This window comes from Barbus barbus, assembly GCF_936440315.1.
Source record: "Barbus barbus genome assembly, chromosome: 13".
NCBI lineage: Eukaryota > Metazoa > Chordata > Actinopteri > Cypriniformes > Cyprinidae > Barbus > Barbus barbus.
The window spans coordinates 15,672,161-15,687,340 of NC_136741.1; the positions used below are offsets into that span (position 1 = coordinate 15,672,161).

Here is a 15,180-nt window from a genome sequence, read left to right on the forward strand (position 1 = left end):
AAATGGTTCTTTCTGCGGCATCACAGCAAGAACCCCCTTTTGAACACTTTCTTTTAAAAACTGTAGTCCTAATTCAATAATTTTCAATGGTTCCATAACGTTACTGACGACCTTCTGGGTTAGTCTCCAATTGAATGATTAGATCTCTTGGCAGAGGTTTCAATTAGCGCAGTTGGCAGCCCACAGCTTGCAAATCAATCCAGTAAGCCCAGGCAGGCATCACTGGCTTCCTCAGTCGCCGTCTGTTTTCAAATGGCTTCTATTTTAATGTTTCTCTTCTCTTTGTTCTCTTACAGTGGGGAAGACTTCCCTGATTACACGCTTCATGTACGACAGCTTTGACAACACGTATCAGGTAGGCAGCTGGTGGGCCGCTTTACATCCTTGTCATTCTGTCACTCAGAGAACTCAAAGTGTCCCTCCCCTTATTGTGCAGCATCAAAGAGTCATTTCGCACAGTCTTCAGAAAACATAATAGGCCGAGTTCAGTCTTTCATTTGTGAAGACAATTCTTCCAAATTGATTATAAACGTTCAACATGATTGTGTGGTTATTAAATCACAGAAACACATTTGCCAAATTTGATTATTCATCCTATATTCACCTCCAATCTCATCTGAATTAGCAACAGCAGAGATGAATATACTGTACATGTATGGTCAGTTTCATATGATAACGTATGAACTGATTATACACTGCAAATTAGGAGTGGGCGATATGATCAATATCATATATAGATATATATATATATATATATATATATAGTACAAGTAAACAGTCAGTAAATTAAATATGAATAAGAAACAAGCAATATGACAAAAACTACAGTAGAACAAATAAATAAGAAATGCTACATATATTGTATAAAGTAATTGAATGTAAAAAAAAAACCCTGCTGCATATTCTTCGCTGTGTAAAGTAAATATATATTTCTTCTGATTAAAGTTACAAAAGTGTCAAGAGCAGTGAGAGATTTTCTCTCTTTTGTTATTTGATTAACACAAATGACAGACAGCAGGAATATTAGACTGCTGTCATTTTAAGAGCTGCCCGGAACCAATGGCCACGTATACACTGCAGCTAAATTCAAAGTTGTCAGTTCACCTTTTACTCCTTAATCCATTCTGTACACACACAATTCACTAAAATATGGGAATGACAACCGCATGAACTCCCAAAAAATACAGGTAGTGACAACCGCATTTACAGAAATTCTACGCAGTGTGTACGGAAATGAACTGAACAACTAGTTGTTAATGACGTATTTGAACGTGCATCAGAAATGTGTCTTCGTCTGTATGTGAGATGCAAGAAATAACCGTGAAAGAAGTCTTATCTTAGCACATTTTGACACGGGGCTAACTGGGCTCATGAGTCCTGCGGTGTGTCAGTGTTGCCAGATATTCATAGAAAAAACAAACAATATTCACAAAAACACTAAAACACCCAAATGCTTTGTTTTATAACACCAAAAAATCAAATTAGCTCAAAAGGGAATTGTATATAAATAATTACAATTAATTATGATTAATTACAATTATTTATATTGGCTGATAGTAATAATATCAACTCTCAGAAAGGATATTTTCGTGGCCACAGAAAATACTTTCCTAAGTATTAATGCATTAGAGCATGTGGTAAGGATCAAAATCCTAAAGGGACATTTAATATGCAAGGTAGAATCAGAAACAATAAAGTTTTATTAACTAAACACTAACATAAACTAGTCTAACAAACATCCAATCACTCATACATTGGGAAAGGCCAAATGAGAGTTGATGGATGAAACCATCAGGAAACCAGAGAATGAAGCTATGAAAAGAGTCAGTTAACCACCTGAATAAAACTATCAGCGCCGTTTATAACGGGGTCTATAACTTATACTAAACCTAAAAAATGTATGATATTTGCATTGCCTGTCCATTGAGTGTCCAGATGCAGTCTCGGATGAAAGTTCTGATGGTTTGAAGGTTTGGTGTTGTTGGAGTTCTTCCGGGTTTGAAGGGTGATGAACTCCAAAAGATGTTATTCTGGCTCGGTGGTAATTGGGAGTTTCATCCCAGGTAGAAAGGGAAAAAGAGCTAAGAAAGAGATCTGCTGAGATCCGAGGATCCTTGGTTTAATGGAAATTCAAGGCCGTAAGGCCTAGCGCAAAGCTTAAGGGTCAATGAGGAGCTCACATCCTTCTCATCCTCTTAGGATCTAACAGAACCGCAGACTGGAGGCGGGTCACTGATGTGAGAGCTTTATCTGCTGTAGAGGTCACACCTCAAAGAGCCAATGGTGTCTCAAACTTTTGGAGGGAAAGTTTTACGACTCTTTGTCTCTGAACATGGTAATTTGCATATGTAATTCACCTGGGGTTAATGCACAAGCTACTAAAGATTCTTAGGACACTAAAATGTTGCATAGGTATCAACATGTAGGGATGGGTACCGAGAATCTGTATTTTTTTGGACCAGTACATAATTGGGTCAATACCGGACTACTGGTAAGCTTCAGAACGATACTGTTATCGATACTTGCGTTGTTTTATCACTGTATACTTCATTGTTAATGACGAATTAGAAGCTGCTGCTTGTCATTTTCCTTCACTGAATGATGTGGCCGACGTTTGATCGATGTGCGTGTGATATCCGTGCGCATGTGCGGTGTGTGTTTGAGCGCAGTCAGTCATTGTGGCTTGAGTGAAACATTCGAAAGTGTGGGCTCACGATACAAAACTAAGCCACACCAGTGTCAGATGCAATATAAGCAGTAGTGTAATAGTGAACAAAGGAGGCAATACCAGTAATATAATGAAACATTTACTAACAAAACACATCATCTACCTCAAACAATAGGGCTGTGACGGTGGCAAATTTTTAGCACCGTGGTGGTAATGGACCAACTACCGCCGGTGGCGCGGTGTTGTGTATATTTATATATATAATTCTGAAACGCAAAAATAAATAAATGAGTCTCAATCATCTATTAACAAACGTGCGTGTTTATTTGAGCACTTCCGTCAGTAAACACTCAGCCTGCAAAACACTAAAATAAATATCAAATAAATTAAACAGTTAAATAGGAAAGTAGCCTTAAATAAGAAAGTTAAATACGCACGAGAACCCATTATAATCAGTGATGCTGTCTACACTAGATGCGGCGCTATATGACATGACAAATCGCTCACAGTAAACTGCCTCGTCCTATTTATGACGAACTGACACAAAGTTCAAATGTCCTGTGTAGACAGACTCAACCTGTTGTGTTGCGGCGCGGCGTCCAGTTTCGACACGGTTCACTGTTCCGCCACCAAGCAAGCGGGCGCGTTAACTCCTTGTCTGCACGTGTTCTCTGTGGAAAAGGAATCGCGGCAAATGTTGCCACATTTCTTGTTGGCATCTTTCATTTACCGCTGTTTCGTTTCGTTCGTATTTGGCCAGTTTGGAGAAAGCCTCACCAATACAAACCTGACGAGCCGGGTGTTTGCGATCGCGTGAACTTGAAGACACTTGTACAAACGCTGATGGGTGACATGAATGGAAATTATTCCAGATCGGCGATGTAGTATTTGGTTTCCCAATAAGGTCCATCGCTCATCACAAAATAAATTTGCTGAATGCAGAATAAACTGTATTTTCCTGCGCTCAAACCTGCCAATCTAAAGGAAACGTGTGTATGGCGTTTGAGGTAATTTGTGAATTAGCATAGATTAGTCTAAATAAAACAATTTGCAACTGTTTCTATTATTACACTTGTACACAAAACTTTGTATTATGCTTGTTATAGAGTGTGTGACGTCACGTGCACTACCGCCGGTGGCGAAAGACATGTCGACCGTCACAGCCCTATCAAGCAATGCGCTGTAGCCTATTTACTATGTCTCCCGACTCCAGCTCCAACTGCAACTCGCGAGACACATTCACATCAAATGTTGACTCAGCAGTAGAGCACTGCCCTTATTCGCAATCACAAAAGTACATTATTTGCGTGTGCTTTAGTTTAATGCCTTGCTGGTTAAACATTTCATTCGTGTGCTGCTCTGATATCCGCTTATTCAGAGCACGTACACTGAAGCGTGCGTAAGTTACACTAAGGCCGGTCAAAGAGCATATGATTACTTGGTTATCTTAGTTATCGTCTGATTGCGCTAATACTGTCAAAAACACACAAGGTTTACATATAAACACAGTTAGTTATGCCTAAAGTGAAAGTAAACAGAGAGAAACAGATGTGTGCAACTCTTAAAGGGACATAATGCTGCCAATTTTCATTAAAGGGATAGTTCACCCAAAAAATTTAATTCTGTCATTATTTACTCACTGTCATGTTTTACCAAACCTGTATTATTTTTTATTCTTGTCCTGAACACAAAAGAAGATATTTTGAAGAATGTTGGTAACCAAACAGTTGCTGGTCCCCACTGACTGTGATAGAAAAAAAAGGAAGTCAGTGGGGACCAGCAACTGTTTGGTTACCAACATTCTTCAAAATATCTTCTTTTGTGTTCAGCACAAGAATAAAAATTAATACATTCTTCAAAATAATTTTTATGTTTAACAGAAGAAACTTATTCAGGTTTAAAACAACTTGAGAGTGAGTAAATGGTGACAATTTTCATTTATGGGTGAACTATTCCTTTAAATGTTAATAAAATAAAACACAAAGAGAAAAATAACTCCCTGCTCCTGACTGAAGAACTTTAATACAGTTGCTAAAGTTCAGCAGTAATAAAATAGCTAAATGTTCAACAACTTTTCACATCATATCTTTTTGCACCAAATAGTATTGATAACAGTATCGATAAGCAGTATCGATATTGGTATCGATAAAATGTTAACGATGTTAAATTTTTAAATGTTACCCATCCATATCGACATGTAATATTCACTCTCAATTAGTTCATCCGAAGACGAATTGATAGAGACCAAACATGGTATAAGTGAGGTGATATTAACTAGTGATCTATCCTAAGCATGCATAAAACAGTTCCCTGTCGATACTTCACTCGTACTGCGTCGTTAGACGCTATGGGGAAAACTTCTTTTTCTCCGAGGACTGAAGACTTTTTCAATCATGCAGTGTGATTGCACAGCCATTGGTTTGTGCAGTAAATAAAAATGAACCAATGGCTCGTCAGCGGCGCTGCATGAGCCTATGGCGGCAAAGCCTGCCAGAGTCCGCCAGAAAGGGCGGGGCATCTGGCTATATAAGCGGGTGCTTCGCCATAGGAAATCAGATCAATTCTCCTTCAGTGACAACGATCATTCCCTCGCTGACACTCGGGACTGAAGAAGCTCGAAATAGAAGTAGAAACGCCTCGCTGCGGATAGAAGCTGCCTTTTCCTCTGCGCCCTCTCGCTGTTCTGCCTGCTCTTCGAGCTGCTCCAGTCTGCTACCAGTCTAAAATCAAATTTCTCTGAAAGAGCAAATTTTAAGCGACGCTGTTGCAAATGTCGCACTGCGAGTGTGGTTCGCGCAGGGAATTCTGCACGATGCAGAAGGGCGGTGAGCGCTTCGCCTGTGTGGGCAACGTGATGAGACTGCGCGATCACTGAGACAGAATGTTCACTCGAGTATGAGTCTCGCTCTTCTCCACTCGCTGGCCTTCTAAGATAAGAAGGCAGAGACGTTTTTGTTGGAAGCCGCCCCTGATTCGCTCGCTATAAGGCGCCCACCGCCTTCACCGCTTTCATGTTCCTCTTCTCCCAGGCACCTCGGAGGAAGGAACACTTAACTCGCGGAGCGGAGCGATCAGGCTTTGGTTGGCCCCACCTTCCCCGCTTCACTCTCTGGAGACTGAGAGATCGCGGGGCTGAGCGGTCAGGCTCGAGTGATTTTTGCGCGCCGGCATAGCCCCGCGTGTTTCACTCTGCACACAGCGCTTTGATCTGCCGGTGTGTTTACACTAAGGATTAGCGCCTCTTGCAGCTCTTTGATCTGCTAGTGCTACTTTAGCGAAGTTGGCCCCGCCTCCCCTGCTCTCGTGATTCTCCTCTCCCAGTTACCTTGGAGAAGAAATATCAAATCGCGGGTTTGAGTGTTCAAGCTTGAGTGAATTTACGCTGGCCAAAGCCCCGTGTTTCACTCTCCATACAGCTTTGATATGACAGCGGGACAGTCTGCGTCTTGCCCTGCCTCCCCTCGTCCGCTACGAACGGATCTGATGGGATGCGCGCATCAGTTTTTGATCTGCCAAGGTGTTTATACACAAAGATCATCAGCACCCCTCTTCTTATGAGTGGTTTGATCTTTTTAGGCAAATCGATAGAAAAGGCTGTCTTCATGATTATCTGTCAGCTTCAGACTCTAGACCACGCCCACGGGGGGTTGACTGCTCTCCTGATGGAAGCATTGAGTCTAGCGCCTCGAAACGGCCTCTGTCACGCCTCCGAACACCCCGTTTAGCTCGGGGTGTCAATGGCAATGTATTTGTGCACATACTGTTGTGAACTGGGCCCGTTCAAATAGCGCCCACACAGCCGATCACGACTATAGTGAGGAAAAGTAAAACACAACATTTTCAAAGGAGTAATATTTCTCTTCCACTTAACAGGTGTGTCGAGTCCCCGCATGGCGATTCACCACCCGAATTAATCCAACACCCTTGCCACACGGGCCGGGGCCTGGCAGGCCATCCCCAGAGTGTCTCATTGGGTTCTGGGGATTATAGAATGCTAAGCAGCAACGCTCACATCCTGCAAGCCGAGGTGAAGAATTTGCTGGCAAAAGGAGCTATAGCGATAGTTCCTCCAGCTCAGAGCGAGTCAGGCTTCTACAGCCGTTATTTCCTTGTCCCCAGAAAGGATGGCGGCCTCTGGCCCATCCTCGATCTCAAACGTCTGAACCATGCCCTCATGAGATGGCCGTTCAGAATGACTACACTGAAGCAGATCCTCTCACAAATTTGCCCAGAGGACTGGTTCTTTTCGCTGGATCTGAAAGACACTTACTTTCACATCCAGATAGCCCCCCGTCACAGACGATTCTTGAGGTTCGCTTTCGAGGGAGTGGCTTATCAATACACGGTCCTGCCCTTTGGGCTGGCTCTAGCTCCCCGCACTTTTACGAAGTGCATAGACGCGGCTCTCTCCCCTCTGAGACAGATGGGAATCCGTGTCCTGAATTACCTCGCCGACTGGCTCATTCTAGCACAGTCGAAGGCAGAGCTGATAGCCCACAGGTCCCTCCTCCTCAGTTATTGGAGGGCCTGGGACTCAGGATCAATTTGGCCAATAGCTCCCTGTCCCCCAGCCAACGAACTTCGTTCCTGGGGACAGTTTTCGACTCAGCCCACATGAAGGCAAAAGTCGTGCCAGATCGCATTCTGGCCATACGGCAGCTCGCGGCTTCCTTCAGAATTGGAGCCTTCTACCCACTCAAATTGTTTCAGAGGATGCTGGGCCTCATGGCCTCCGCATCGCCAGTTCTTCGGTTGGGCCTTCTCAGGATGAGACCCCTTCAGTACTGGCTGAAACCTCTAATTCCGCCTTATGCGTGGTGTCATGGACGCATCCGCATCAGGGTGGACCGGGCCTGCGTGTCAGCCCTGGCCCCCTGGAAGGACCTACGGTGGTTCAAACAAGGTGTGACAATGGGTTTGGTTTACAGAAGGAAGGTTGTTACGACAGACGCCTCCAACACAGGTTGGGGGCTCTGTGCGATGGCGAACCGACCTTCGGCTCCTGGACGAACGCAGAAGGACAGCTTCACATCATCTGCCTCGAAATGATGGTAGTATGTCGAGCTCTTCAGTTCTTCCTGCCAGTCCTGAAGGGACACCACGTGCTAGTCCGTTCGGACAATATGACAGTGGTGTCATACATAAATCGCCAGGGCGGGCTCACCTCGAAACGCCTTTTCGAGATGGCGAAACACCTCTTTGTATGGGCACATCTCAACCTGGGTTCACTGAGAGCAGCTCATGTGCCCGGCGTGCTGAACCAAGGAGTGGATATGCTCTATCGGAACAACGTCCCCGCCGAGGAGTGGATGCTCCACCCACAGACGGTTCAAGAAATTTGGCGAATCTTTGGCAGGACAGAGGTCGACCTCTTCGCCTCCAAAGACAACTCTCACTGCCAAATTTACTTTTCAAAGAGCACGGACGCGTTGGCCCACGAATGGCCCAACGTCCTCCTATATACTTTTCCCCCGATTGCTCTGATTCCTCAAGTAATCAGGCGAATTAGGGAACACAAGCACAAAGTGCTTCTAGTGGCCCCACTCTGGAAGAACCATCATTGGATCTCAGAGACATCTCAGCTGCTAATAGCGGCTTCATGGCCCATTCCCCTGAGACGAGACCTCCTCTCTCAGGCGAACAGAACAATCTGGCACCCCCAGCCCGAGCTGTGGGACCTGCATTTATGGGCACTCGATGGGACTCATTAGATCTCCCCAAGAATGTCCTTTTAACCATTGAGCAGGCTAGAGCCCCGTCCACGAGACACCTCTACGCCCTTAAGTAGTCGGTTTTCTCCGCCTGGTGTCAAGCCCACGGCGAGGACCCGACAACATGTGACAAATCAGTGATATTGTCCTATTTACAAGAGCTGTTGGATAAGGGCCACGCCTCTTCCACGCTCAGAGCAGCTATAGCAGCTTCTCACGCTCCTATAGCCGGACATTCGGTGGGCCGGAACAACCTGGTTGTCCGTTTCCTGAGGGGTTCTAGGAGGCTCCATCCGCCCCGACCCATCACAGTCCTTGCATGGGACTTGCCCACAGTCTTGAGACCCCTTAAGGGCGCTCCCTTTGAGCCACTACAATCTGAAAACTTAAAAACACTGTCTCTCAAGACCGCTCTGCTGCTGGCGCTAGCATCGGTGAAGCGAGTAGGTGACTTGCAGGCTCTCTCTGTGAACCCTGCCTGTCTTGAGTTTGGGCCTAACGACTCTAAGGTCGTCCTAAAGCCAAGACATGGCTATGTTCCGAAGGCGCTCTACACTCCGTTTAGAGCCCAGGTTATTACACTCTCTGCGCTCCCTCCTTTTGAGGAGGACCGAGAGTTCAACCTTCTCTGCCCGGTCAGGGCATTGAGAATTTACATTGAGCGTTCCGCGAAACAACTCTTTATCTGCTTTGGCGGCCGCACCAAGGGGTCTCCGGTCACAAAGCACAGGATATCTCGATGGTTAGTTGACGCTATCGCACTAGCATACTCCTCCCTAGACCTCCAGAGCCCCATTGGAGTGAGAGCCCATTCCACAAGAGGCGTGGCCTCTTCCTGGGCGTGGTCTAGTGGTGTGTCCATGGCGGACATTAGTGTGCCGGCTGGCTGGGCCTCGCTATCCACATTTGCCAGGTTCTATAACTTGGATGTCCCGGCCTTACAGGCTTGGGTTCTCGCTGCTTAAAGGACACACGCCTATCTTAGGCGGTCCCCTCAGGCATTGCCTGATTCTACAAGAACGCTCTTAGCCCCATTCCTGGTGCTGTACTTATGACCGTTGAAACGATATCTAGGCTGGACTGACCTCTAGGAGCTCGGTCCTCATGCCTCCTGCAGGATTCTTCCTGCTCATAACTGGTCCCTCTGAACCTTATTGCTCAAGGCCAGTTTATATTAGTCGTTTCTCTTCATGGCATGGCGGGATTGTATTTGTTCCCCATAGCATCTAACGACGCAGTACGAGTGACGTATCGACAGGGAACGTACTCGGTTACTAACGTAACCTCGGTTCCCTTAGATACGGGAAAGAGTACTGCGTACCGTGCCATGCCATTTAGCTGCACGACTCAGGTCATCGCTTCAGTCGAATTGGCCTGATTTCCTATGGCTGAAATTTGCAGTGTGTGCATGGCCAATATATTGTTACACGTGTTTTCTTTAGCTGTTTGTTTTCACTTAAGACCTAAATTACTGTGTTTACAGGGATACTTGCAAATACTGACATTTTGACACATAAAAGTGTGTGTATTTAACAGTTCAAGGCCTACAAAGCAGCAAAAATTACTTCGTTTAATACTCTCTTCATGTGCGCGCACCTCTCTGGCAGTGCTCTTAAACAGTCTCTCAGACATATAGCGATATGAGTTCTCTTTCACACAATAAGTTTTTGTGACCGCGTAGCACAGCAACGTCACATCAGTGTGTAACCAGCGATAGAGACAATAATCGAAAATGTCTAACAAATTTGACAAATTTCTACTGGTTAATGGTGTCTACCGCTATATCACCCACCCCTACTGCATATGAAACTATTTAGTGAAACTCTTGGTAAATGGTAAGCCAGATTTTCAGCGGAAGCACACTGCAGGTTGTTATAGGTTGTTTTGTATTGTTGTATTTTTGAATAATGTGGGGGTGGAAAGCATGCTGTTTGAAACATCTCAAGGGGAGTGGTGTCTCTTTTTTTAATTAAACCTGTGAGAGAGCTGGTGTAGGGGAAAAGAATCTACCTCATGTGAGATGAGTTTTATCCCCTAAGCTGATTTTGAAGTCGTCAGGAAAATTCACAATATGTTCATGTATGTAATGTTTTAACAGTGTTATAACTCAGTCTTCCAGTGAAAACAACCAACGTATGCTGTAAACCCCACCATTATACAAAACTGTCCACACCTCATTTTCATTTTGAGTGTAACACCGACATCTTAAAATCCAACCAACAACCAATGGATAGAACCAAGCTCCTTCACAATTTTTTATTTTTTTATTTAATTTTATTTTTTTTACTGTTTCAGTAATCTGTTAGCTACATTTGGATGTGAGTGACGATACGGGGAAAAAAAAACATTGGAAATGTGTGAGTCTGCCTGCATTTCTGAAAAACTACATACATACTAGTACTGTCAAATGATTAATCACATCTAAAATAAAAGTTTTTGTTTACATAATATATGTATGTGTACTGTGTTTTTTATGTATATAAATACACAATATTTACATGTATATACATTTATATTTTTATATTATTATATTTTATATTATATATAAATATATTTAATATATAAACATAACGTATTTTTCTTAAATATATACATGCATGTGGTTGTATTTATATATACATAATAAATATATATCCTGGGTTGGATATGTTGCTTCTTATGTTTCATCACGAAAAGTCAAGTCAAGTAACCTTCATTTATATAGCACTTTATACAAAACAGATTGTGTCAAAGCAGCTTTACAATGTTAAACAGGAAAATGTGTCAATAATGCAAACAATATTCAATTCTGCTGTAGAGCAGCTCTAAAAAGAAGACAGTAGTAAACAATCAGTTCATGATTGATTCAGTGATATACGGTATATCATTGTCCAGCTCAGTTCAGTTCTCTTCAAATAGTGTCTGTGGAATCAAGTCTACAATATTGTCAAATTCCATCTGTGACATAAATGGAGAAAAAACCTTGGGAAAAACCAGGCTCAGTCTGGAGGGCTAGTTCTCCGCTGGCCAAACACTTAAAAACAATATGTGCGCAGTAAAATGATGCGAGAAGAAAGTAAAAATAATAATTGTAGTTTTAAAGGGTAGTTTGTGTTTTATTATTTTATGTGTATCTTTAGTTGCTTTTTGTAATATTCAAGAATATTAACAGGTTTATTTTGCCAGAATTACTCTAATCCTGCACTATAATACACTTATAAAAAGTATTAAAAGTAAGAAAATGTTTCTTTGAACTTTTAAAATCATATTTTCAGTTGAGATGAAGAGTCTTCCATCACTTCACATCATTTTACTAAAATGTTTAAATTGAGGGCTTGCTGTTTTGTTTCCTGTTTTAGAATCAGAATCAGAGTCAGAATGAGCTTTATTGGCCAAGTATGTTTACACATTTGTTGTAGTGACAGAAGCTCCACAGTGCAACAGAGAGACAGCAACAGGACAGGACATAGATAATAAAGAATAATACAAATATCCAAATAGGCAATGTACAAAACAGCAAAAACACAATATATAATATAGACAATTATGTGTGTACAGGTCTGATATGTGCAAATTTGAAATAAAAAAAAATAGATAAAAAAGTAAGCAAGTGTGGTGAATAAATAATACAGTTGTGTGTTCCGCGTTTTATTGTCAAGTGTTTATGAGATCGATTGCCTGAGGGAAGAAACTGTTCCTGTGTCTGGTCGTTCTGGTTCTCAGAGCTCTGTAGCGTCGACCAGACGGTAACAGTTCAAAGAGGGAGTGTGCTGGATGTGAGGGGTCCAGAGAGATTTTACCAGCCCTTTTGCTCACTCTGGATAAGTACAGTTCTTGGAGAGTGTGGAGGGTTGTACGAATGATACGCTCAGCAGTCCGGACTACCCTCTGTAGTCTTCTGAGGTCAGATTTGGTAGCTGAGCTGAACCAGACAGTTATTGAAGTGCAGAGGACGGATTCAATGATGGCAGAGTAGAACTGTTTCAGCAAGTCCTGTGGCAGGTTGAACTTCCTCAGCTGGCGAAGAAAGTACAACCTCTGCTGGGCCTTTTTCACAATAGAGTCAATGTTAATGTCCCACTTCAGGTCCTGAGAGATGGTGGTGCCCAGGAATCTGAATGACTCCACTGTTGTTACATTGCTGTTCATGATGGTGAGTCCCCCACTGAGTGCAGGGTTCATTTCTCCTGAAGTCCACGATCATCTCCACAGTTTTGAGCGTGTTCAGCTCCAGGTTGTTAAGACTGCACCATACAGCCAGCTCCTTAACCTCCTGTCTGTAAGCAGACTCATCACTATCCTGAATGAGGCTGATCAGTGTGGTGTCGTCTGCAAACTTCAGGAGCTTGACAGAGGGGTCTTTAGATGTGCAGTCGTTGGTGTAGAGGGAGAAGAGCAGTGGGGAGAGAACGCAGCCCTGAGGAGCTCTAGTGCTGATGGTACGAGTGCTGGATGTTGATTTACCAAGCTTTACTAACTGCTGTCTGTCTGTCAGGAAGCTGGTGATCCACTGACAGACGGAGGTGGGAACGGAGAGCTGAGATAGTTTATTCTGAAGGGTGTCCGTGATGATGGTGTTAAAAGCGAAGCTGAAGTCCACAAACAGGATCCTAACATAATTCCCTGCTGCAGGATGAAGTGCAGTCCCATATTGACAGCATCATACACAGACCTGTTTGTTCTGTAGGCAAACTGCATGGGGTCTAGTAAGGGTCCAGGGATGTCCTTCAGATATGCCAAAACGAGTCTTTCAAATGATTTCATGGCCACAGACGTTAGAGCCACAGGTCTGTAGTCATTAAGTCCAGTAATTTTGGATTTATTTGGGATGGGGATGATGGTGGAGCATTTGAAGCATGAGGGGACTTCGCACAGCTCCAGTGATCTGTTGAAGATCTGTGTGAAGATGGGGGCCAGTTGATCAGCACAGGTTTTTAGGCAGGCTGGTGACACACCGTCTGGGCCTGGTGCTTTCCTTCTTTTGTTCTTTCTGAAGACCTGGCACACATCATCTTCGCTGATTTGAATTGTAGGTGTGGGGGAGAGGGGGGTTGCTGGAGGTGTTATTGGTTGTGTGGAGAGGTGTTCAGGGCGGGCGTGGGTTATTTTTTCAAACCTACAGTAAAAGTCATTCAAATCGTCTGCCAGTTGTTGATTATCCACAGTGCTGGGGGATAGTGTCTTGTAACTGGTGATATCCTTCATACCTTTCCACACTGAAGCAGTATCACTGGAAGACAATTTGTTCCTTAGCTTGTCAGAATAATTCCTCTTTGCCACTCTGATCTCCTTTTCCAGTGTGTATTTGGCCTGTTTATACAATAATTTATTAGACTTTTGTATTAGACTTGAATGTTTCCATTCCACTTATCTGCATGGTTTATAACCTATAAAACCTGAAGGACAGTGAAATGATGCGAATGGATAATGTTTTTCAGGCTGAAATGCTCTGTAGGCATGTGTCTATTTAGATGTCCTTGCGTTTGAGCTGAGTCACAGCTTTAGTGCACTACAGGTTTTAACTGTCACAATAATCCAACCGTCTGAGACATATGCATGATGACGGCTCTCTGATGTCTCTCTGGCCTTGATCTTGCCTTTCTTTCTTTATATCCTCCCATTCTGATGCACTAACACTGTGTCCACAAATGACTTAAAACTTAAAAACAGTAATTTTTCTTAAAATGGCATTTAAACTTTAGTAGGACATGGAGTACATCCAAATGGAAACCTCATCACATGAATAATGTTATGTATTCACTCTATTGTTAATATCTTGTTATATAAATGTACAGTGTAAATGATTAAAAAATGGATGCTTACAGTTTTCCTCCAAACTGCAAAGTAGCTTAATATTTAACAAAATGCCAGAATATAGAGTTAAGATCTAACCAGCCCCCTGATCTGTACTTTCACAATGTGTGTAACGATAAGACTATGTTTGTGTCATAAACCAAACTAGGCATGCTGTAGCGCTACAGTATCAAGCTGTAATAACGTGTGCTTTGTGAACACACTGTGTTGTGCTTTCTGATGAGATTATAGATTATGGAATCTCAAATCCAGAGCGCTGTTTTGCACCATGTGTTCATTCTTAGTAAAATTATTTGTGTTCTGTTATCTATTAATATAAAACAAAAACAAATAATAATGTAATAAAAACTAGTGTAATATCATAATCATTTAATGACTTGAATACATGATGAGGATGACAAATTGTCTTATGGCATTTCAAGGTTTGTTTATATCTTGTGGTGCAACTCCCTAAAAAACTTAATTATATATGAATTAAGGAGACATAATATCTTAAAAGTATATATTTTAACTTTTTTTTTTTTTTGAAAATAGTGATTATGGTGTGTACACTTACATGTACTCAAGATTTAAATAAATATTATTTTAACTTGATGGTTACACCACATGACAGTTTAACTAAAAAAAAAAACAAGTAAACTATATAAAAACAACATTAATACAAAGAGGACTAGTGGTATTTTTAATAATTTGGCATGTTTCTAAATTAGATCCCAGAGTCATATACAGTTGTGTGTGTGTGGTTGTGTGTGTGTGTGTGTGTGTGTGTAGATGTAGCCTACTTATGGTCATGTAGTGCATCCTTAAAAAGCCTCTTCGGAACAAAAACCTTTACTTTTGTGTCATCACTAGGATAGTGAGAAATTCCACATATCAAATTTAACCTTTTTTTTTTTTTTGGCAAATTCCTTCCTCGAATCCTTATTTTTAAGGGGATCACAGGCTCTTAATGAAGCTGAGATTCCAGATTCTCGTTTCACACAGCCATTAATGACAGTGGCCATGCAG

At 42.5% G+C, this 15,180-nt stretch overlaps 1 protein-coding gene across 1 annotated transcript in view; it reads left to right on the forward strand.

The window, feature by feature from the left end:
• Positions 1-302: 302 nt before the first annotated feature.
• Positions 303-15,180, forward strand: part of LOC306879118 (ras-related protein Rab-6B-like) — a 55,388-nt gene continuing 40,510 nt past the window's right edge. Inside the window, exon 1 of the mRNA XM_079431838.1 lies at positions 303-355. Within this exon, the coding sequence (XP_079287964.1) occupies positions 326-355 (30 nt within the window). The 5' untranslated portion in view covers positions 303-325. The remainder of the gene's footprint in view (positions 356-15,180) is intronic.